The sequence below is a fragment of the Manihot esculenta genome, chromosome 6 (genome assembly GCF_001659605.2).
Source record: "Manihot esculenta cultivar AM560-2 chromosome 6, M.esculenta_v8, whole genome shotgun sequence".
Taxonomy (NCBI): Eukaryota; Viridiplantae; Streptophyta; class Magnoliopsida; order Malpighiales; family Euphorbiaceae; genus Manihot; species Manihot esculenta.
The window spans coordinates 28688806-28714889 of NC_035166.2; the positions used below are offsets into that span (position 1 = coordinate 28688806).

A 26084-nucleotide genomic window follows, 5' to 3' on the forward strand; every position below is an offset into this window, starting at 1 on the left:
GGCAGAGAAACGAGACAAGACAAAATATTATCGTTTCCATAAAGATCATAGCCATACAACAGAAGAATGTCGACAGTTGAAGGACGAGATTGAAAGGCAAATAAGGGATGACACCCTTCGAAAATTCACAAGAAAGGGTAATGAAGAAAAGAGATTTGAACCCGAAGAAATAACCCTTGAGACAACCCCTGATAGAGAGCCCGTAGGACATACATATGATAACAAAAGAACCCGATAAGGGGTAGAAAAAGTAAGCAGATTACAAACATAATTACTGAGTGAGAAAATTACTTTTTAGTCCCTGAGGTTTAACGCAATTAACACTTCTGTCCCTCTATTTTACCGACCCAACATTTAAGTTCCTCACTTTCTCTTTCGTCCAAATTCATAGTCCTTCTATCCAAAATAGCCGTTTAGTCAAAGAGTCAAGGTGAGAGGTGAGAATTTTTTTCAAAAATGCCCTTAACCCTCCATCTTCCTTCTCTTTCATATCTTCTCTATTTCCTTTTATATGATTCTCTCTCTTTTTTTTTTTTTTCTCTTTTCAATCTTTATTCTCCCTCATATTTTCTCAATTTCTTTTTAACTTTATTGATTCTCATAAATTTCCTAAAAATTATGAAGTGGATTAAAATTTCCACCTTGAAAACCCTTAAGAACCCTTGACATACTTCCCCGATCAGCACTACCACCACCAATCTTCCCACCACCTCTTCACTAATCAGCACCACCACCACTAATCTTCCAATTCCCATCTTGAAAACCCTTGACATACTTAATAAGCAGAAGCCACAATAGGATCCTCCCCAGAAATTTCTGATCCTCCCTAGAAATTTCTTATCCTCTCCCGCATTTGGAATCCCTAAAAACATTAATATCATGAGCCCAAAACTCAACAGCCCAAAACTCAACAGCTGATCCAATCAAGAATCAAAGCATCCTATTATGAGAAAGAAGAAGTGGGAAGAAGAAGAATCTACAGTGAAGAGGTACTGGATTTTTGTTTTGTGATTTTGAATAGATGGAGTGTTGGAGAAATAGTATAAGAAAGAAGAAGAAGAAGAATCTACAATGAATTGAGTTTGGGTTTCGTGATTTTGAAACAGAGGGACTTTTACTGAGGGCCAATTTTGTCAATTCACATGTTCCAAACGGCTATTTTAGACAGAAGGACTATGAATTTGGACGGAAAAGAAAGTGAGGGACTTAAGTGTTGGGTCACCAAAATAGAGGGACAACGTTAAATCTCAGGGACTAAAAAATAATTTTTCCTTACTGGGTAGATAAGTAACTTTTGGAAATTTTAGGATTCAATTGCCCGTGGAAGACATTTGCTCAAAATCTCATTAGTCAGCCATTCGGGAAACCGAGTGGTTCCACCCTCATATGTAGATTGTCTTTTCCCTATATCGACTAAACAATTCAAAGTCACCATAGGTCAATCCAAGGCGGCTCCCACTAGACCACTCGGGCGTTAATCCCACCAATCAAGGCCATAAGGCAATTTTCGCCATGCTAGGTTATAAGATGCCTTCCACCAAACTACTCAGGCGTTAGTCCGACTAATTAGGGCCATAAGGCAGTTTTCGCCAAGTCAGGTCATAAGGTGGCTCCCATCAGACCATTCGGCATTTTTCGCCAGGTCAAATCACAAGGTGGCTCCTGCCAGACCACTCGGACGCTGGTCTGACCAATTAAGACCATAAGGAAGTTTTCACCATGGTAGGTCACAAGGCGACTCCCACTAGACCACTCGAGCGCTGGTCCCACTAATCAACGCCATAAGGCAATCTCCATCAGGCCAAGTCATGAGGCGGCTCCCGCCAGACCCCTAGGGCATTGGCCCCACTAATCAAGGCCACAAGGCAGTATTCATTGGGCTAGGTCACGAGGCAGTTCCCGCCAGACCATCCAGTCGTGGGTTCCACTAATCAAGGCCACAAGGTTGTCCTCATCAAGCCAGGTCGCAAGATGGTTCACGCAATCATCGATCCCACCAAACAAAGCCACAAGGTAGGAAACCAACAGAATCATGGTCGGGTGACAGTAAAATAATGATAATATCCTAAGGCAGTTCATGCTTAAGCCGCAGGGCATGCATTTTCCATAGTGTATGGTAAAAAATTTACTAAGTCCTTTATTTCATGACCCTAGGACAGGTCAGTAACCAGGTGACATGGACAGGTGTTAACCCCTTAAAGCAAAATTCTTAAAAGAGATTATTTGCAAAACATACAAAAACTTAACGAAAATAAAGGCAAAACGTTCTCATTAAAATCATAAAAGTTACAAAGGGACAGGGTCTTCAGGCTCATTTGCCCGAGTCTCTATTGCATCGATATTCTCTGCATCTATTACATTAACAAGAGAAACTCAGTTGGAGGGAATATCTTCAGTAGGCTCCTCATTGGCGAGAGTATCTTCAATGCGCTTCCCCTCACCCTCATCTTCCTCATCAGGGAGGATGTCATCTGTCTAAGAGAAATCCTCAGAAGAAAAATGCTTCACCAGCTCCTTCTTCACCGAATCTTGGCATTGAATAAAGATATCCCCACCCTGTGCCACTGTCTCCTTAAGCTCTGCCTTAAGCTCAGCTTGAGTTACAGTTTCAAAACTTGGCACTACAATAGGGCCACTTGATCCTCAACGGATTTTGCCCTATTCTTAAGGTCCATATTAGAAGTAAGAGCCCTATTAACATCAACCTGAAGCTTGTCCACTGGCTCTAGGATTTCCTTCATAGTGCCCTCAACTTCAGCAATCCGGGCCTTCAATCTTGAACATTCCCCGGCTAAGAGCTTTTTGTCTGTCTCATTTGTCCCAAACTCTCGCCTCAAGGCTTTAAATATACATAAGTGCAAAGGGCACCCTCAAGTGCAAAATGGATGGCATTGACGAACAACTCGTCTGTCTCAAACTCATTCAAATGACGATGATCTGTGGGTCTTAGGGCACTTTTGAGTAGTAGAAGGCCCAGGGAGGGATCATCAAGGAGTGAAGGCGCCCGGTTTAGTGCCAAGGCCAAACGTTGAATTCATGTAGGCCAAGAAGACTCAACCCCCACACTCGTAGGAGCAGGAACAGAAGGGGAAATGAGATCAGTAAGGAACTCAAGAGCTGGGGCAGAAGTACCCAGGACTGAAGATTCAGGCTGAAAGGGTGACGTCTCCTTAGTCGCGGGTTGGGGAGGGGGAGGAGGAAGCATAATCACCGCTTCCGAAGGGCGAGCACGGTTAGCAGGGGACTAGCAACCCTAGTAGCAACAGCCTTACCCTTATGAGCAGTGCGTACTGCCTCGATAAACCTGCTTGGCCCAACCATATCTGCAAACAAGAGGAAAACTAAGTAAGAAAGACAGTTCAAAAAATAAAGAAGATAAAAAGAGAAGTAACCTGATCCCGATACAGGAGTGTGCTTTCGGGAAGGTTGGGCGAGTGAGGATCGCGAGTCTGGTTTACCGGCAGATGACTTTACCAGGATAAAATGACATTCCTCATTGCGTGGGTAATATTAATTTTCCTTAAGGCTTTAGCAATCGCCAAGAGAAAGGCTAAAGCCTCATCTTCCTCTCTTCTCGGAAGGACCCCATCCTTCTTTAGCTCTACCTAATAATGCCAGCTGGCTTGAATACGCCCAAACCCCCCCAGCATCTGATGATGGAGGACAAAAAACTTATTCTTCCACGTTTTCAAATAGGAAGGCATCTAGTAAAAAATGTTCAAGTACTTTCGATCGCTAAAATGCTAGAACTCCTCGTTTTTATGGGTATTCAATTGGTATAGCTAGGAGAAAGTGATTGTTAAGGCACACAAATTAAAAGACCACCAAGATTCTCCAGCCATTGGGATGAAGCTGGGCAACCGAAAGCTTGTAAAACCGAAGGACATCCATGAAGAAGGGGTCTAAGGGGAAGCAGAGGCCCACCTTCAACTGCCTTCAAAGACAATGATAATGTCCCCGGCTGGAATGAAGTCATTAGCACGTACGCGGAGAGATGGAGCAAAAATTTGGAAAAACTCCCGAGGAATATGGTAAGTATCATGTAAACGATCGACGTCGTGCTCCAAGAAGGCGGACGGGATATCACTGAGAAGACCACCCTCATTCTCTAGGGCTTCCTGTAACGACCCGGAAACCGGTACCCCTTAGTAACGGTCCGAACCATCACTGGCACTAGGATCCAGATCGGCTTAAGGCCGCCGGGACCCGTAGTCAGCCAACTATACTCTTTGTGTACCTGATAAATCCCATACATGATACAAAAGGACTCAACAATCCTGTAAAACTCTGTAGGCTTAACTGCTGCTACTCAGATATGTCAATCTGAAATGGCCCTCAAGGCCTATACCAGGGACTACTATCTGCTGTGGATCAAGGGATTGAAACCCTTTTAATCTGTAACACATCCCATTGGTATCTCATCAAAGCCATACGTTAAGCCCAACTCACACATTTCTCATCAAGAAACGTAAAACAGGATGCATGTACCAAGGGATAAATCATACATCACACTATGGCAAAGACACTAGAGAAAGCACAAGTCTATCCAGTAAATGACAGTACATATCGCTACATTACATGACAACTAATCTTTTAATTACATCATGTCCACTATGCTATTACAAACATACATTCATGCATCAATGTTCTCTGTACTCTTGCTGACTTTGACTTCCCATAGCTATCTCAGAACCTGCAAAACTGGGGTTAAGGGAGTGGGATGAGCTACTACAGCCCAGTGAGAAGGAACAATAAAACAATTCATTCATTACATGCTCTCATGGAATGCATCACATCACAAACATATCATCTCAAGGATGAACTTGTCACCAATAGCCCTCTACTACATGTTATAATATGTCCTGCTGTGCCAAGGAGACTAGGTCATCACCTGGACTTCTCTTATTTCTCTCATATCATAACATGTCCCACTGTGCCAAGGAGACTACGTCATCACCTGGACTTCTCTTATCTGATCTGACAGCCCAGCTGTCTAACTCATAGTACCAGGAGCGACCTGGACTATCCAGGGGCGACCTGGTATGGCTATCTCATGCCATATCTCATATGCTCTCAGGGTGTCTCAACTGATATCAAGGGCTATGGATCATTCAACATTCATCCACACAAATATCATCTTATGCAATGCAGCATATTCGTGGATTCTAATGCAACACAACCTAATACATAACATGGCATTGTATGATGCATGGAACATGCTAGAAGCGTGTCATTTCTGAATTGAACATATACAGATTAGTTCCACTCACCTGTAGCCTCTGCTTGGCTAACTCTGGGCTAACTAGCTCTGGACCAACTCTAACTCTGAAGCAGCTACTACTGCTAAATACCTCGTTTTCTCGGGTCCAATCCTACAATGGAGGACTTCAATGAGGTACCAAACATACTCTATACAACTGATAAACATCTCTTCGACAACTTCCCAAAACCCCTCTAAAACACCTCAAAACATGCATGCAAAACAAGCAAAGGAAGGCTGGACAGGGCACCTTCGGCAGCACCTTCGGCGGCCGAATGTCTCCTCCAGAGACGAAAGTCAGGCATGTTCGGCGGCCTAACTTGGACTTTCGGCGGCCGAACCTGAGTTCATCCAGAATTCAGTTTCGTGCACAAGGACGCCTGCCAGTCCCTCCATCACCTGCTCAACCCTCAAGACATGCATTTAACCCCTCTAAAACATGCATAAACACTACAACAAGCATAAAGGAGCTTAAAACAACTTAAACTCCAACAAAACAAGCTCACAAGGCACACATCAAACATAAAGGATTCATCAACCCTATATGCCCATCTCATGCAAACTCATGCCTAGCTCCCTTTTCCCTTTACAAAACTCATATAAACCATCATAAAAACCATGGATCAACACTTACCTTTTGAAGAACAAAGGCTGGTATGATTCCAACTCAAAGATGTGGAGAAACCAAGCTTCAAAAGCATCAAACTCCAAAACCTTGTTTAAAGCTCACCACTTTTCAAAACAAGGGGAAAACTCATTAAACCCTTGAAAGAGGTGAAGAAAAAACCATGAAAACACTTCAAGGAGATCAAGAACTTACCTAGGCCAGAAGGAGAGAAGAAGTATCCCCCTTTTTCTGCCACTCGGTGCCCTTATAGATGAGCAACCGCCTCAAGTTCGGCGGCCAAACCTGCATGCAAAACCATGCAACGTTCGGCGGCCAAACATTGCCTTCGGGGGCCGAAACTAGGGGACTTTCGGCGGCCGAACTTTAACTTTCGGGGGCCGAACCTGCATTCTGCCTCCTTGGCCTTTTCTCTTCAAAACTCAATCATTTTCACTCAAAACCTTTAAAATACGTGAAACTATTTTAGAAAACCTTTCTCTTACCCTTTTAGAAACCTCTGACATCCTCAAATTCCACCGGACGGTAGAAATTCCGATGTCTGAATCTGCCGGGTATTACATTCTTCCCCCCTTTAAGAACATTCGTCCTCGAATGGTCACACAATAAACACACATGCAAATAAGCAAGTAAAGAAAACTTAACACCTTTCTCTGCAAAGAGACACAGAGATTACTGACGGAAACCCTCTCGGGTTCTCTATACTTCCTAACTCTGTTGACGCTTAACTGCTTCATCTGTGTTCACACTTTCAACTGATTACTAACGTTTCTTTCTCTTTGACTCTTCTTCGCTGTCTTCATACTCTTCTGCCCTTGCCTATAGCTTTACCTGTCTATCTCTTTTCGATTCAAACAGACATGCCCCAAAACCGAACTCGTCTGATAGAACTTGGCCTCGATGCCGTGTTCTCGTAAATTCTACACTACTTCATCGATCATGGGCATGCTTCTTTTTGGACTATCTCTAGCGCTCTCGCTCTCTAGCTTTAGCTTTCGAGCTATCTGTTTCTATAGGATACACTGATAAACGACTTCTGACTGAGGGCAGCTAACATCTCATTTGCCTCACTCAGTAATATCTGTCTTGTATACTCAGAGTCGCTGAACAGTTTCTTGTACCCTTTACCTTTGGTATAGACTCTTTACTACAACTCTGATCTCAGCTCTCTTCAATTGCTTTTCTCTCACTCTCAACACATAGTTTCTGCATCTCAGATCTATCATCATCAATTCGACATAAGAACACCTGTCCTTGGTAGTGATTTTGCATCAACTGCTCACAGTCGTTACAAAATCTCAAGGTTTCATCCTTCGTTTCTCACACCAACACTGGAACATTTCAGGGTGAGGTACTAGGTCGGATAGAACCTTTATCTACCAAGCTTTTCTATACTACTCTGCCTATGCTCTCTCTGCAGGTGCCATCCTGTAGGGTAGAAGGAAAGAAATAGGTCCGCGTCCAGACACCATTTCTATTCCACACTCTGACTCCCTGACAGATGGTAAACCTGACAGCTCGTCTGGGAAAAACCATCGAACACTTACTTGCAACGAGCATTGAGACTGATTCCCTGACCTGACTCTTACACATGCGCACAAGAGCTAGAACCCTTTGACAACCTTTCCTGTGTAAACGATGAGCCTAATGGGCTGACATTAACTTCTAGGCACCCCTATACTGTCCCTCTAACGGACTGTCTCTGATCCATCTTAGCTTCTGAACTCTGAACTCTCCTACCTTGTCTCTGCAGACACAAGTAGTACGCTGAGTAGTTAGCCAATCCGCCCTAGATTGACATCACCAGTCAACTCTAGAACCATAAGGTCAGCTGGATTGCATCTACTCACCACAAACTCTAAGCTGAACTGACTGACGCTGCCTCAGATGGATCATACTCGGGTCCACTAACCCAGAGAAAACACTCGAAGCCCAGAAGTCATCAAACCCCCCTCTATCTCAGGCTCTCAAGACAACAGGGAAAGAAACATCAGGGTCCACGATAACTTACACATCTGAACACCCGCAAGTGAACGTATCTGACGTCACCATGTTCAATGTGTGAGCCTCCTACTGAGTCAGGATGAAGATCCAAGCGAAAGCTAACGAATCTTCCCTCAGGACTCTACTGAAGAAAAGACTGACTCTTTTCTCTGCCTCACCTACTACCTAATTCCAGATGAAACTGAAAGCTCCTCCTAAGCTTACACTTATTCTTCCTCTTTTCTTTTTATGTTCTCTTCTAGTTTACTTACTCTTCTCTTTTCCTTTATCTGCTCTCTTTCACTTCCTGTTATGCTGTTCTTACTCTTTTCTTTCTTCTTATTTTGTTCTCTGCTTTCGTGATTATCCTTGAGGGCTGCACTCGGAGATGAGAGATCATTCTCCCTATACCTGGATAAAATCCAAGGCCATAGCATCTCATAGCAACACTCTCAAGCATCTTTCCAGGCTTACTAACTCTAGTTACTTACTCGTTTGGCTTTTTCTATCTCTCTCACTCTACTGGTGTCATCCTGCAGAGAAGACTAAGAATGGTTCTGGGTTTAGACATCAGTCCTATATCCCATTCTAGTCTCTTAGCAGGTGGTAAACCTGACGGCTTGTTTGGAACAACATCGAAAACTTTTTTTTCTGGCTGCGGGCACTCAACCTGGTTCCCCTCCTAATCTGACGAACTGCTATACTCTCTTACATAAGCACGAAACCTCTGATAACCTCTCCGAACCAGTTTATGAGCCTAGAGGGCTGCTATTACATTTCAGGCATCTCTACACTGTCCCCTCAACAAACTCCTTGTGATCCACCCTGATCTCTAAGCCTGACGACTCTGTCTCTGCTATCGCAAGCAAGACTATGAGTAGCTAGCCCATCCACCCCTAGAATGATATCAATCAATCACTCTAGAACCACTAGGTCAGTTGGAAGGCACCTACTCATAACTACCACTGAACTAGTACTGAACTCAACTGGCAGACTACCTCTGCCGCTGATGGATCACACTTGGGTCTATTGACCTAAAGAGGACAGTCTAATCCCTCAAGCACGAAGGAAAACAAAGCATCAGAGTCTCTAAGAGTAGACACATCAAAACAAACGGAAGTGAAAAGTACCTGTCACCGCCATGTCCGATGTGTTAGCCTCCTGCTGCGTCAAAGCAAAGATCCGTGCTGGTACTGATGGACCTTCACCTGGGGAACCTGTGGAAGAAGGAGTGATCTCGCTCCCTCTGCCTCTGCCCAACGCCAAGGCTAAAGCTCCTGGCTGAGTCACTCTGTCTGAGGCTGTCTGCTGGGACTGTGGAAAGTTGCAGTGGAACACTCATGCGCTAGGTGCCCCTCCTGTCCGCACCTGAAACATGCTGTTGTCCCTACTAGACAGACTCCCTTGTGCCTCCTACCGCACCTCACACATCTAGAACTATCCCAACCAGAACTCGAACCCTCGCGAAAACTCATGCCAAACTTGACCCTATTCCAGAACTCTCTTTTCTTTGACCCTTTCAGGCCTCTCACTTTCTTTTTATTCCTTGCAGTAGTCTCACCCAACGAGAAACGATCACTGTTCTCTGGGTCATTTTCTACACTCATGTTTTCTGTGTGCTTAAACTGTGCAAAGTCACTCTCCTTACGCTCCCTTGAGCTATTTGAACAAACCCATCCTGCAAACTCTGTAGCAAACTGTTCCCAGGATAAGCTTTCTACCCTCGGGTTTACATACTGGGTGAACCATTCTCTCGCTTTTTCACATTTCAATATGACCCCTGCCATCTGAATGGCGTTACTCTCACTGGCTCCCAACTCATCAGTTATTAGCTTAACCATTCTAAGATACTCAACAGGGTCATCACCAGTCTCAAATCTGGGAACATCCAACCTCAAATAGTCTGTCATGTGCACCATACTTCCTCCAGGTGAACTAGGCTTAGGTATTTGGACAACTGGGGCTACTGGTTCTATTGGTGGTGGAGGAGGTGCAACATTCCCTGAGGTAGGGTTTGCTAAACTTGGATAACCAAAGAAGGGTGGAAACATGGTATACTGTGGATGTAACGGTGGATATGGCGGGTAAAAGGAAGGATAGGGCAGAAAGGTGGGATATGGGGGATAACTAGGAAACTCTAATGTACCTCTCATCGGGTACTCTGCCCCCCACTGGTAGGGCGGATACTGAGGTGGAACAAATCTCGAGGCCTGAGTGCCTCCTTGAGACTCACCCATATCTCCTCCTAACCTGCTCCTGCCAAAGCTACCATCTCTGCTCTGCACATCCTCCTCTACGACTCGCCTAAACCCTGACACACCACTCTGCACAACTCCCCTTCTACTCTCATCACTAGACCTTCTAGGGTCCCTTGATGTACCTTCTCTGCTTACACTATCTGATGTTGCCTTTTGCAGAACAGGGAGATGAGCATCCATGCCCTCATTCTCCGGCGGAGCTCCTGTCAATCTAGCAGATCGACGAGTTCCTCTCATCCTGCCTCTGAAAAGCACAACATCACACACAATATCATCAAATGATCCATGTGAAAACACATGAATCCTTAACACATATCAAACATATCAATAATGCACATGCAACTCATCATGGCATTTCACATCAGCATGCAAGACAGGACTCCACATCCTATCCTCGTGGACATGATTGTACCTATTGTGCTTTCCTTCCTAGACAAGACAACACCTCTTTCCGATGTGGGAATCTGATCCTTGAGCATCTTTGCTCAACACACCGTACTCGAAGATCTAAAAGTCTGACATCTTAACCTCTTTTCGACGTGAGCTAGCTCTGATCCCTGAGTATACTGACTCAGCACATCGTACTCTAGAGGCCCTAAGCTCTGATACCAATCTGTAACGACCCGGAAACCGGTACCCCTTAGTAACGGTCCGAACCATCACTGGCACTAGGATCCAGATCGGCTTAAGGCCGCCGGGACCCGTAGTCAGCCAACTATACTCTCTGTGTACCTGATAAATCCCATACATGATACAAAACGACTCAACAATCCTGTAAAACTCTGTAGGCTTAACTGCTGCTACTCAGATATGTCAATCTGAAATGGCCCTCAGGGCCTATACCAGGGACTACTATCTGCTGTGGATCAAGGGATTGAAACCCTTTTAATCTGTAACACATCCCATTGGTATCTCATCAAAGCCATACGTTAAGCCCAACTCACACATTTCTCATCAAGAAACGTAAAACAGGATGCATGTACCAAGGGATAAATCATACATCACACTATGGCAAAGACACTAGAGAAAGCACAAGTCTATCCAGTAAATGACAGTACATATCGCTACATTACATGACAACTAATCTTTTAATTACATCATGTCCACTATGCTATTACAAACATACATTCATGCATCAATGTTCTCTGTACTCTTGCTGACTTTGACTTCCCATAGCTATCTCAGAACCTGCAAAACTGGGGTTAAGGGAGTGGGATGAGCTACTACAGCCCAGTGAGAAGGAACAATAAAACAATTCATTCATTACATGCTCTCATGGAATGCATCACATCACAAACATATCATCTCAAGGATGAACTTGTCACCAATAGCCCTCTACTACATGTTATAATATGTCCTGCTGTGCCAAGGAGACTAGGTCATCACCTGGACTTCTCTTATTTCTCTCATATCATAACATGTCCCACTGTGCCAAGGAGACTACGTCATCACCTGGACTTCTCTTATCTGATCTGACAGCCCAGCTGTCTAACTCATAGTACCAGGAGCGACCTGGACTATCCAGGGGCGACCTGGTATGGCTATCTCATGCCATATCTCATATGCTCTCAGGGTGTCTCAACTGATATCAAGGGCTATGGATCATTCAACATTCATCCACACAAATATCATCTTATGCAATGCAGCATATTCGTGGATTCTAATGCAACACAACCTAATAGATAACATGGCATTGTATGATGCATGGAACATGCTAGAAGCGTGTCATTTCTGAATTGAACATATACAGATTAGTTCCACTCACCTGTAGCCTCTGCTTGGCTAACTCTGGGCTAACTAGCTCTGGACCAACTCTAACTCTGAAACAGCTACTACTGCTAAATACCTCGTTTTCTCGGGTCCAATCCTACAATGGAGGACTTCAATGAGGTACCAAACATACTCTATACAACTGATAAACATCTCTTCGACAACTTCCCAAAACCCCTCTAAAACACCTCAAAACATGCATGCAAAACAAGCAAAGGAAGGCTGGACAGGGCACCTTCGGCAGCACCTTCGGCGGCCGAATGTCTCCTCCAGAGACGAAAGTCAGGCATGTTCGGCGGCCTAACTTGGACTTTCGGCGGCCGAACCTGAGTTCATCCAAAATTCAGTTTCGTGCACAAGGACGCCTGCCAGTCCCTCCATCACCTGCTCAACCCTCAAGACATGCATTTAACCCCTCTAAAACATGCATAAACACTACAACAAGCATAAAGGAGCTTAAAACAACTTAAACTCCAACAAAACAAGCTCACAAGGCACACATCAAACATAAAGGATTCATCAACCCTATATGCCCATCTCATGCAAACTCATGCCTAGCTCCCTTTTCCCTTTACAAAACTCATATAAACCATCATAAAAACCATGGATCAACACTTACCTTTTGAAGAACAAAGGCTGGTATGATTCCAACTCAAAGATGTGGAGAAACCAAGCTTCAAAAGCATCAAACTCCAAAACCTTGTTTAAAGCTCACCACTTTTCAAAACAAGGGGAAAACTCATTAAACCCTTGAAAGAGGTGAAGAAAAAACCATGAAAACACTTCAAGGAGATCAAGAACTTACCTAGGCCAGAAGGAGAGAAGAAGTCTCCCCCTTTTTTTGCCACTCGGTGCCCTTATAGATGAGCAACCGCCTCAAGTTCGGTGGCCAAACCTGCATGCAAAACCATGCAACGTTCGGCGGCCAAACATTGCCTTCGGGGGCCGAAACTAGGGGACTTTCGGCGGCCGAACTTTAACTTTCGGGGGCCGAACCTGCATTCTGCCTCCTTGGCCTTTTCTCTTCAAAACTCAATCATTTTCACTCAAAACCTTTAAAATACGTGAAACTATTTTAGAAAACCTTTCTCTTACCCTTTTAGAAACCTCTGACATCCTCGAATTCCACCGGACGGTAGAAATTCCGATGTCTGAATCTGCCGGGTATTACACTTCCCTCAACGGAACAATAGGGGCTAGCGCTTGGATGAGGCCATCAAAAGAGGAGCTGGAGATAGAGGCTCTGCCAGGGAAAGAAGAGGTGTCCTTGTCTATGTTGAAAGAAAAAGGAAAATGAAGTTATCGTGAGAGAAGTAAGACTGTAAGAAATGAAAATGAGAAGGGAGTTGTAGAGCAATTCCTTTAAAAAAAGTTACAGAAGAAAGTAAAAGTAATGCTTGTGTAAGACGAAGGGCCTTTAGAGGATGGTTTCGACAGCGGATTTTAAATGCGGCACGATAAACATTGCAGTTATCATCAAAAGACTAGGTATTGAGGGACCACATGCCTCAGACCTCGATAAAAGATATCTCCTTCAAATATGAAGAAACGAAGACTAGCGAGGGGACCTCTGATATTACATAACATCTGCCCAATATAAGATGTAAGCTGTCGCTACTAAGTAGGGACACGTGGCAAGGATCAGACACGTAGAAAATGCAGACTATTATGAGGAAGAGAAGACCCATACACTTTAACACCCGGGTCATTACCAGAAGACTTACCCTTCCGTCAACAAGGCGATTCTTGATACAAAATTACCGTTATTAGGCATAGCCTAATATATCTCCATTATGCCTGTGATCGCAGGATTCCCACCTACTAGCTGGTCATGTCCCGTATTAAGCAGACGGTCACACTACTGCCGGATTGTTGGAAAAATACCATATTCATCTCTACTTCTTACAATATAAAAAGGAAAGAATCGCAGACATAAAATACGTTATTCTCAAACACTAAAACTCTAAACAATTCATTACATTTTCTATACTCGTTTAAATAGTGATTTGAGCGTCGGATTGGATCCCCACCGCCTCACGTTGTCTCCTTTGCAGATTCTGGCCAATCGTAGTACAATTTCATTCTAGTCACATTATCAATATAATATCAGCAACATCAATTATGTCTTTTAAATTATTTATATATAATTTAAAGTTGCTAATTTTATACAAAAAAAATATAAATAATTAATTTTAAAATTTATATTATATTAAAATAAATTTTAATTATATTTATTATATTTTAATTTGAAAATTATATTTTATTATACTTATTTGAAGTAAAAATATATTATTTTTTAAAATATTTTAAGAACATAATAAAATTAAAAACAACGAGCATAATAACATGCTATACACATTAATAAAAAGCTAATTATAATTTTAGGATATTGTGTTATTTACAATAAATTAATATCTATGAAAGTTACGATATAACAAAAATATTTTTTTATATTACATTTTTATATACTCAAACATAAATGTTTTATTTAAAACACAAATTATGTTTATAACGTTAAATCATTCCTCTAGATAAAATGTAATACCCGGCTAGAGTCCGGCATCGGAATTCGACTTTCCGGTGGAATCTCGGATGTCGGAACCCTCTAGAAGGGTAGTAGATATGTTTTTCTAAAGGATTTGAGTATGTTTTAATGTTTTAAGTACAAAAAGAAATGAGTTTTTGAAAGAAAAGAGGCAAGGAAGAAATGCAAGGTTCGGCCGCCGAACGTGAGGTTCGGCCGCCGAACGTTGCATGGTTTTGGTTTCACGTTTGGCCGCCGAAGGTGGTCTGGCCAGCCACCTATAAAAGGCCCTAGGTCGGTGAATGGATAAAGTTTTTCTTTCCATTCACAGACAGAGGTGAGATCATGTTCTTTCTTGGGTGATCTTCATGTTTTCTTCAAATCTTGCAAAGTTTTGATGGGTTTTATGTTGTTTTGAAGCTTTTGAGCAAATCAACCAAAATTTTTGTAGTTGGAGACTTTGAGGGAGAGTTTCTCCAGATTTCCACGTTGGGATCGTTTATCTTCTTGTTTGTAAGAGGTGAGTGAAGATCCTGAACTTCTTTTGCATGTTTTATGTGATTCTTTTAGGATGTTTTAGGGGGTTTTGGGGAGTAGTCTAGAGTTGTTTTTGAGTTAGTTTGGTCCCTCATTTGAGTCCACCTGTGTAGGAACGGACTAGAGGAACCGAAGAGAGCAGCAGTGAGCACTGCTTCAGAGTTTGCAGAGTCAGTTCAGAGTCAGCCAGAGGTGAGTGGAACTAAACTTAATGTTTTAAATTGAGAAATGAAATGCTTTGAGCATCCATGCATCATGATATGTAATAGGTTGAGTGCACTAGAATACACTAATGTGACGCATTGCATTATTCTATGCTTGTACGGATCGGACATAGTTTGGATTCATTAGCCCTCCGATAAACACCTGAGGAGCCCTGAGAGGGCCGGGCACAGCGCACCATAGAGGGTGTGATAAAGTCCTGAGGAGCTCCTTTGTGGGCCGGGCACAGAACATAGGGAGTTTTGAATCTGTCTGTCTGAGATGGGTGATTTACTTGTGATGTGATGCATTCCATGTGAGTATGTTTATTAACATGTTTTATTTGTTCTACTCACTGGACTAGTATAGCTCATCCCTCTCAGCATGGGACAGGAAGAGTAAAGAGTTTTGTAATAGCATAGTGTGGACATGTAATATTATAAAGAAATGGTTTCTAGTGTAGTGTGCTTGACCCATGTTGTAAATCCTTTTTGTATACATGGTCTGTTTATGTGATGTAAATGTGTTTATAAGTATGTGCAAACCAGGCTTAACACAGTATGAGTTGAACTTGTCTAGAGCATTGATGAGAGCTTTAGTAAGGGGTTCTGTAGTACAGAGATAGTGCATGCACAGATTAAGCCTTATTTCAGAGTAAAGTTTTATATTTTTACAGACAATGTATGATATGTATGGGATTTTACAGGTACTCAGAGAGTATAGCAGGCTTGCTACGGGTCCCGACGACCTTAAGTCGACCTGGATCCTAGCGCCGGTAGCGGTCCGATTTCCGGATCGTTACATAAAATACATAATTTAATCTCTAATATTTATTAGAAAGTTATAAGGAATCCGAGAATTGGGAGAAGTTGCATTTAAAACTTTTTAAATTTATTTTAATATACTTGTTATCAGAATAATTTTATTTAATAAATATATAAATTGTTATTATTAATAAATACACAATAATAAGATGCATTAGTTTTTGTTATTATATTTTCATAAAGCCTTAATATACAGTAATAAATATAAACATGCATTCATAAGATTCTTTAATTTTATATTACATTTTAAAAAAATTTAATTAAATATATAATAAATTAATTTTATAAAATAATTTAAATAATTATACGTGTATAAAATTAAAATATTAAATATATGAAACTAAACATAAGTGAATAAAATATTTTTTTGATAAAACATAGTTTTTTGTCTTTTTCTTTTCATAAATGATAAAATAAAATTTATTAGATAAAGCACTTTTCCTTTTTAGATAAGACATGTCTTATTACTTTTTTCTTTTATTCATTAATTTGCTTATAAATTATAAAAATGTCAAAATCGTTCATATTTTATGTATATTTGACATTTACAGTTTAAAAATTTATATCTGTTTAGTCAATTATGAAATTCTAATATTTTTTTTTTTTTTATCTTTTTAGAATTTCTACCTTGCTTTTTGTAATTTTCGTCATTTTTTATTCATAAAATTAAAAAATATTCAAATTTATATAAAAGTTAATATTATTTAATTTTTTACTCGTTTTACAATTTCTCCTCTCTAATTGTAATTTCTTTAATTTGTTTTTTATTTATAAAGGTACAAATATTCAATATTTACATTAAAAATAATATTATTTAAAAATTTCATAATTCAAATAAAATCTAATTAGATTATAAATATAAACCAATTTTTTTTATTTTTCTTTTCGTAAATGAGTAAAAATAAAATTTATTACTTAAAAAATTTAATAATTCAAATAAAATATAATTAGATTATAAATTGAATATACAACATTTTTTCTATTTTTCTTTTCGTAAATGAATAAAATAAAATGTCTTAGTTATAATTGTTTTTTTTACATTTTTTCTTATTTGTTACTGTATTTGTAAATTATAAAAATATTAATTTATAATATATTTATTTCGATTTTTTCTATTTAAAAAATTATATCCATAATTATTTTCTAATTTTGAAATTATAATTTTTCATTTTTTAAGTTTTTATTTGTTTTTTATCTTTTTAGAATTTTTTTATCTTTTTATAATTTTCTTCATTTGTTCTTTTTATTTATGAAATTAAAAGTATTCGACATTTATATAAAAAAATAACATTACTTCAAATTTTCCATAATTAAAGTAAATGGATTATAGCCAAATTATCAATCTAATCTCAATAATATTATTTCGTTATATTACCGAAAATCTATTAAATTCCCTTTATTCATTTGGATCACGACCGGTTTCATATTATTTTTTCTCACTCTCAAAATGGCCGGCAGTCCTTATCATTTTCTTTGTCCCAAAAAACAGAGAAAACACGCTCCCGATTGTCAACGAAACATATCTCAATAATTTAAATAACAAACAGATATTTTAGTATATTCAAAGGCTGCAGGCTACTTTCGAGTCGTGTAAGTCTCGGGAAGAGGCGTAAAAAATGGACCCTGGAAAAAGGGGTGAAACTCCTGTAGACAATCCAAGGGCCCAAACAGAAGCGGCCCAAAGGGAGGGTCGAATTAGAAAATAAATCGGACAAGAATTCGAAAAGAGTGGATTAAAAGTTAGCACATGATATATAAAGATATCAAAAGAAACAATAAGAGGATTTCAGTTTAGATAGTGTCTCGCCTCTTTCAGAAAAAATATTAGTAGAAACTTTTCCTATCAAATTCAAGCTACTCAGTTTAGACAAGTACGATAAAACAATAGACCTCAGAAGCCATCTAGTCATTTTCAGAATGATCATGCAATTTCAGGATGTTAATGATTTTGCGTTATGGCGAATGTTTCAGTCAACACTCATAGGTTTGGCTCATAAATAGTACCAATACTTAAATTTAGGTTTAATTCAAAACTTTACACAGTTTGTTATGATATTTAAATCCAAATTTATTACTTGCATATCTCCTAAAAAATTTTACACAATTTACTATATAAACATCCATTCATATGGTTCTTTAATTTTATATTACATTTCTAAAAAATTAATGAAATATATAATAAATTAATTTTATAAATTAATTTAAATAATTATGCGTGTATAAAATTAAAATATTAAATATATGAAACTAAATATAAGTGAATAAAATAATTGTTTTATAAAACATAGTTTTTTGTCCTTTTCTTTTCATAAATGATAAAATAAAATTTATTAGATAAAACATTTTTCCTTTTTAGATAAGACACTTCTTATTACTTTTTCTTTTATTCATTAATTTGCTTATAAATTATAAAAATGTCAAAATCGTTCATAGTTTATATTTTGACATTTACAGTTTAAAAATTGATAGAGCATATTTTAGACTGTTTTATCATGATATTATTGATGTTTATTTATATCTTTTATGTCTAATTTTGTGGTTTTGATTTTATTTTGCAGAAGATAGGTGTAAAGAGATGATTTGGCGAAAATGTTTTTAAAACTGCCAAAAAGTGCCAAATATGAAAAGTGTCAAATAAGAAAAGTTTTTAAATAAATAAAGTTTTCAAATAAGAAAAGTTTTCAAATAAGGAAAGTTTTCAAATAAGGAAAGTGTAGAAGCAAAAGCGGATAAGGAAAGCGCAGTCAGCAGATTATTTGAAATTCAAATAGTAGATCTTTCTTTTCTTGTTTAAAGACATGCAGACACCTAAACAGTCAGATCTTCGTATTTAGGTAGCAAGATTTCAAGAAACACACTTACCTCTCTTACATTAAGTATTCAAGATTTGAAATTCAAACGAAGGCTCCACCTAACAAGCCTCTGTAACGACCCGAAAATCGGACAGCTACCGGCGCTAGGATCCAGATCGACATAAGGTCGCCGGAACCCGTAACAAGCCTAACATACATCCTGTAAACCTGTTTAATCCTGTAAACCTGTTTAATCCCATACATGATCATACATTTACATAAAAATTTAAACTTTTTCTTTCATTCACCAAGCTTAACCTGTGCATGCACAACTCATAACCATAAATTATATGAAAAATATAATTAAAAATAATTAAATTTTTTATTTAATTAAAAATTATTTTTCGTTAATTAATTTTTAATATATCAAAGTATGAAAAATATAAAAAAAATATGAAAAATATTATTTGTAAATTATATGAAAAATATAAAAAAAATTATTACTTAAACCTATTTAATATTGTTTTATTAGTATATTAAAATATACATTCCACAATCTTTCTTTTTATTATCATTCTAATTTATAATGTAATAAAAAAATATAATTGAATTTGTTTAAACAAATAAAAGGTTAATTATTAATATATATTAAAACTGATTAATTGAGAATATTTTTTTAATTGAAAATTGAAAATATAAAATCTCTCGAATTTATTTAAATGCACTTTTTATCAAATTAAATTTGTGAGTGCGATTAATATTTTCTCGTTAATATTTTCCAAACCACTCCCATATCATGTCAAATATTAATTTAATCACTATTTCTTTATTATTAGCATGCATATTTAAATGAATACTAATTGAAAAAATATTGTTCAAAAAATGTTGAAAAAATAAAATTTCTTGAAAAATTTATTATTTAATAGATGCATTTATATTGTTCAATAATATCTAAATTTTTTTACTGGTTTAACTAATTGCAAATTGTTCAAAAGTGAATGACTATTAAAGAACTCAAATGTTAACAGCTGATTAATTTATTTTTTAAAAAAGGTGAAATTGAATCATTAATTTTATTAATTCTAAAACAGTAATTTTATATTAAAATCATTTTAAAATAAAAAGTGATAAAATTGTAAAAATCATGTTTTATAATTAGTTACTAATCTATTTTTCAAAAAAAAAATCCTAATTAAATAGCCGAAAGCTGAAAATTGAATCAGAATACTGATGAAATAGTTTTTTAGGGATAAATAGATACAAGTACACAATTCACCATCAGTTAATTAATAAATTAAATAAAAAATTATGAATTTTAATTGTTTTACATTAAAAATTTTAAGAGCCGATACTTTTAATATATTTAACAATATATTAAAAAGGAGAATTTTATAATATTATAAAAATAAAACTTATAATTTGTTTCCCATAAGTGAATAAGATTATTTTTTTTTATAAAACATACTTTTTTGTCTTTTTCTTTTCATAAATGATAAAATAATTTTTACTAAATAAAATATTTTTCCTTATTAGATAAAACACTTTGTATTACTTTTTCTTTCATTCATTAATTTGTTCATAAATAGTAAAAATGTCAAAATCATTCATACTTTTTTATTTCCTATATTTTGACATTTACAGTTTAAAATTTTATGTTCATTTAGTCTCTAATGATGAAATTTTAATATTACATTTTTAAAAAAAAATTATTTTTCCTATCTTTTTAGAATTTCTACTTTGCTTTTTGTAATTTTCGTCATTTTTTATTTATAAAATTAAAAATATTTAATATTTATATAAAAGTTAATATTATTTCAAAAGTTTCATTATTCAATTAAAATCTAAGTAGATTATAAATTCATTGTAAAAAAATTTATATTATATATATTTCGATTTTTTTCTATTTAAAAAATTATATCCATAATTATTCTCTAATTATGAAATTCTAATTTTTTTTTCATTTTTTATTTGTTTTATTTTTATCTTTTTATAATTTTCTTCATTTGTTCTTTTTATTTATGAAATTAAAAGTATTCGATATTTATATAAAAAGATAAGATTACTTAAAATTTTTCATAATTAAAGTAAAATCTTATTATAAATCACCTTTTTCATCCTTTTCTTTTCATAAATGAATAAAATAAAATTTCTTAAATAACACACTTTTTTTAAAGTTTTTTTCTTTCCATTGATTACTTTATTTTTATTCATTATATTAATTGTATTAAAAACTATAAAAATTTAAAAATCTGTTAGATTTTATGTTATGTTATATATACATTTTTACAATCCTCAAATTTAACAGTGAGAAATGACTACTTGAGTTTTCGAGACATATTGGTAGTTTTCCACTGAAATTATTATCAGACAGGTCAAGAAACATGAAAACTGCAAACAAAAGAAAGAAACAAGTCCAGAAAATTGTTGCCTGAAAATAACTCTATGGCAGGTGGCAGTCCCTGGAGTGGACCTTGGAGAGAGTATACAAGAGATATCACTAACGTTAAGGAAGGGAATTATGGCCCACTAGAATTTCCAACTGTATAAAGTTTAGAGGTTATTCATTTTTATTTAATATTTTTTATATTTTAAAATAAATTTTTAAGTGAATTTGATTTGCCATAAATCTAAAATCTCATTTAATTTTTTGAAATCAATTAAGAATTTAATTTGGATAGTTAATAACATTGTTTATATTATAAATTAATTGGAAATAAAATATTTAAATTGAGCAATATATCATTATCAGTTCATGAGCACGTTGGATGAAGAAAGTTGATATAGTAATAAGCAAAGCTCCACATTTATTCAACATAAACTTAATTATACAAGGATAGAGCAGTAACTACAAGCACGCATAAACTCTAAGCGTGGCTCATTTCATAAGACTGGTGGTGGAGCTTTTTCTCATAATTAATTGGAAACCATGACAAAAGTATCACTTCTAATGAAGTGGCAAGCAGTTCCTTCACCTGGCTTCATCTTCAGAACCAAAAAGGCCAAGTGTCCTGGATTCCAAGCTGAGGTATCTGTGTGGCAAACTGCGACTGCTTTAGCTTTTGTGCCATCAGCTCCTACCACTTGAGCTGTGTAAACCTTAGTGCCCTTGAGTGCATGGCAATAATACACAGCATATGGGTATTGTAGCTTATGGCACACCACATGGTTTTCTCCTATAAATTTTACTTCTTTGATAGTATACTCTTGCTCCCTTTTAGGCTTATCTATCTCGTTCATAAGGACTTGAGCTTTGTTTCCAACATGTTTCACACTGAAATCAACTAAGGACTCTAGAGATGTGGGGCAAAATTTATCTTCTCCTTTAATTCTCGGTGACTCACAATTCTCTATAGTTTGCTTTAACATTTTGCCTTGACGTGATTCAGGATCCACCGAAAAGCGCTTCTTAATTTCTGCTAACTTATTAGTTGAAAAGGGCAGAGAGTCGACTACTTGTCGAGGAAAATTCTAGCTTTGTTTGCTGATTTAGTTATATGGACCCTCATCTTTTTGCCTGCATGGAGATCATTAGGCAAGAAAAACACAGTTGAGTTAGAGAGAGCATGCTTGTTGAATTTAAGCTCATAGCGCCTTCCATACTTCTGTCGCCTATCAGTAGTATCTTCTGCAAAAGGTTGCTCATAGCGCTTTCCGTACCACATTTGTGTATTAGGAGTATCTTCTGCAAAAGGTTGCTTATAACGCTTTCCGTACCACATTTGTGTATTAGGAGTATCTTCTGCAAAAGGTTGCTCATAGCGCTTTCCGTACCACATTTGTGTATTAGGAGTATTTTCTGCAAAAGTTTGCTCATAGCGCTTTCCGTACCACATTTGTGTATTAGGAGTATCTTCTGCAAAAGGTTGCTCATAGCGCTTTCCGTACCACATTTGTGTATTAGGAGTATCTTCTGCAAAAGGTTGCTCATAGCGCTTTCCGTACCACATTTGCGTATTAGGAGTATCTTCTGCAAAAGTTTGCTCATAGCGCTTTCCGTACCACATTTGTGTATTAGGAGTATCTTCTGCAAAAGGTTGCTCATAGCGCTTTCCGTACCACATTTGTGTATTAGGAGTATTTTCTGCAAAAGTTTGCTCATAGCACTTTCCGTACCACATTTGTGTATTAGGAGTATCTTCTGCAAAAGGTTGCTCATAGCGCTTTCCGTACCACATTTGTGTATTAGGAGTATCTTCTGCAAAAGGTTGCTCATAGCGCTTTCCGTACCACATTTGCGTATTAGGAGTATCTTCTGCAAAAGTTTGCTCATAGCGCTTTCCGTACCACATTTGTGTATTAGGAGTATCTTCTGCAAAAGGTTGCTCATAGCGCTTTCCATACTTATGGTGCCAATCAGTAGTATCTTCTGCAAAAGGTTGCTCATAGCGCTTTCCATACTTATGGTGCCAATCAGTAGTATCTTCTGCAAAAGGTTGCTCATAGCGCTTTCCATACTTATGATGCCAATCAGTAGTATCTTCTGCAAAAGTTTGTTCATAGCGCCGTCCGTATAAAAATTTTCAACGACCATAAAATTTTTTAAAATCTAAATTAATTCTACAATAAAATAAATTTTCTTTTTTTTCTCGTCATTTTTTATCATTTTTTTAATATTAACAAGATATTTCTTTTTGTCTCTTTTCTTAAAAAAAATATTTATTTTTATATAAATCAATAACGTAAAAAAAGTATATTAAAAAGTACACAGGTGAATTAATTTTTAAAATTATTTAATTAAATTCCGTATTTAAAATTTTATCATTTAAAACATGAGGATTTATTATTTTATATATCAAAATTATTAATTTATTTCATATATTTTTAAATAACGGTTCAGAAAATTCAAATATAATACAAAATAAAAATTATTCATATATCTTATATTAGAGCATAAAAAAAATATCATATTATAAATTAATTTCATAATGAGATTTAAAAGAATTATAATTAATATCAAAATAAACAACGTACGTTGAATAAGATTTAAAAGATCTTGTGGAATTGGAGTGTTTGGTAATTTGGAATGCCAATATATTTCTGCAGGTACAGAAAGATCACTTCTTTCAGCCTTCGTTGTCACCAACGCTATCTGTTACAAAAAAAAAATATAATTAAATTTATATATTAATTATTTTTTTTATCAGTAAATTGAGAAAATAAATAAAAAGGATAAAACCAAGTGCTTTTCAAATATTAATTATTAAATTTGCGAATGCAATTTTTAAATTAATTCATCACGTTAATGAATGAATGAAATAAAACCAAGTGCTTAAACTCACAAAAGTGTGGCTCTTTCTTTATATTGTCATTCTAATTTATAATGTATTAAAAATAATTTAAATTTTATAAATAAAAAAATAAAAGTCGAATTATATTACTATAATTATTATCATAATTAAAAAATATCAGATTACTTACACCAAAATTTTTGATAAATTAAAATATCAATATACCTTATCAGGTAATGAGATATCACTTCTTTTAACCGCCATTGCCGCCAGCACTAACTGCTATAAAAAATTCATAATTAAATTTATATATATATATTTTTTTTAACAGTCAATAGAGAAAATAAATAAAAAGAGAAAGAGAAGAAATCAAAAATATTTTAAATATGGATCTAAATAGATTAATGTAATGTTTGCTTACAATAGATTAATGTAATGTTTACTTACACACACAGAAGCTAGATTTTTTGATATGAAATAGGTTGGAGGCTCACCGCTATTTATAGATGTTCCTATCCATAATATGGCAAAATGATATTTCAAATTTTTTAAAAATTAAGGATATTACTTTTTTCTCCATTAATTAAGAATCTCAAATAAAATATAATAATCTATTTATTTAATATTGTTTTATTTGTATATTAAAATATACACTTCACTACCTTTTACCCATCTCAAATTCAATTAATACTATTTTATATATTATCTAAATTTGTTTGATATCTAAAGATTAATCACTATTTAAATGAATATTAATTTAATTAATCATTTCTTAAAGCAAGCAAAATTAAAGAATGCAAATTTTCAGCTAATTAATTAACTTATTTTAAAAAATATAAAATTGAATCATTAACTTTGATTCATTATAATTTTTATTTTTTAGAATTTCTTTCATTGGTTTTTTTATTATAAAATTTAATTTTTTCAATATTTACGTAAACATATTACCATTATAATTTTTTCATAATTAAAAAAAAATCTGACTAGCTAGCTTATAAATTAAATATAAAACACATCTTCCCGTCCTTTTCTTTTCATAAATGAATAATTTTTATTTTCATTTATTACTGCGTTTTTATTTATTATTAATGAATTTATAAGTTATAAAAATTTAAAAAATCCTTCATATTTTATTTCATATTATATAATATTCAAATATTACTCCCTTGTTATGGATTTTTAATTTTCTTATTTTTTTTTATATTTTTAAAATCTTTCTTTGCCTTTTGTAATTCCTTTCATTTTGTGTTTTATTTATAAAATATAAATTATCCAATATTTACATGAAAAATAATATTATTTAAACACATAGTTTTTTCATTTCTTTTCCCATAGGTGAATAAAATAATTTTTTTAATAAAGCATACTTTTTATATTTTTTTATAAATAATAAAATAAAATAATATAAAATAATTAATCTTAAATTTTATGATAAATTTAGACCGAACTTAATTTCTGTTCTAATATCCATTGAATGTTTAGAAAAAAAATTTCGAAACGCACGATTTTTAAAAATATTATAAGTTCTATAGACTTGTTATAAAATTTAATATGAAAATTTTATTATTTAGAAATTAATTTTTAATTTTTATTATTTTTTATATTATAATTTTTTTATTATAAATAGATATTTTTTTGAACACTTTTTAATTTTTAGAAATTAATAAAAAAGTTTTGATATTTAACCATTTATTCTTTTTCTTTATGTAATTAAAAGTGTTCGATATTTATATGAAAAGATAACATTACTTAAAAAATTTCATAATTGCAGTAAAAGCTTATTCGATTATAAAATCAATATAAACCACATTTTTCTTCTTTTTCCTTTTCATTAATAAACAAAATAAATTTTATTAAATAAACACTTTTTATTTTTTTTTTCTTTTCATTAATTACTTTATTTTTTTATTCATTGTATTTACTGCATTATAAATTATAAAACTTTAAAAATTTGTTAGATTTTATGTTATGTTATATATGTTATGAAATTATACCCATTTACTCTCTTATTATGAAAATTTAATTTTCCAAAAAAAAATTATTTTTAAAATTTTTCGTTGCTTTTTTAATTTCTTTTCTTTG

The 26084-nt window shown here is 35.3% G+C and overlaps 1 protein-coding gene across 1 annotated transcript; it reads right to left on the reverse strand.

The window, feature by feature from the left end:
- Window positions 1–21687: 21687 nt before the first annotated feature.
- LOC110616792 (BURP domain protein RD22-like) lies at window positions 21688–22664 on the reverse strand. The gene is made up of 2 exons (XM_043957807.1): window positions 22289–22664; window positions 21688–22187 (listed from the first exon to the last, which is right to left on the reverse strand). The coding sequence occupies exons 1-2, from the start codon at window positions 22662–22664 to the stop codon at window positions 21688–21690; spliced, it is 876 nt and encodes a 291-aa protein (XP_043813742.1).
- Between the last annotated feature and the right edge of the window lie 3420 nt (window positions 22665–26084).

What these genes read in the sequence shown, in the direction of transcription:
- LOC110616792 (XM_043957807.1), bottom strand. Translation starts at nt 22,664, where the DNA reads ATGTGGTACGGAAAGCGCTATGAGCAACCTTTTGCAGAAGATACTCCT. An exon ending in GCCTAATGATCTCCATGCAG is followed by an intron (nt 22,188 to 22,288) that starts GCAAAAAGATGA and finishes ATAAGTTAGCAG; the next exon opens with AAATTAAGAAGCGCTTTTCG.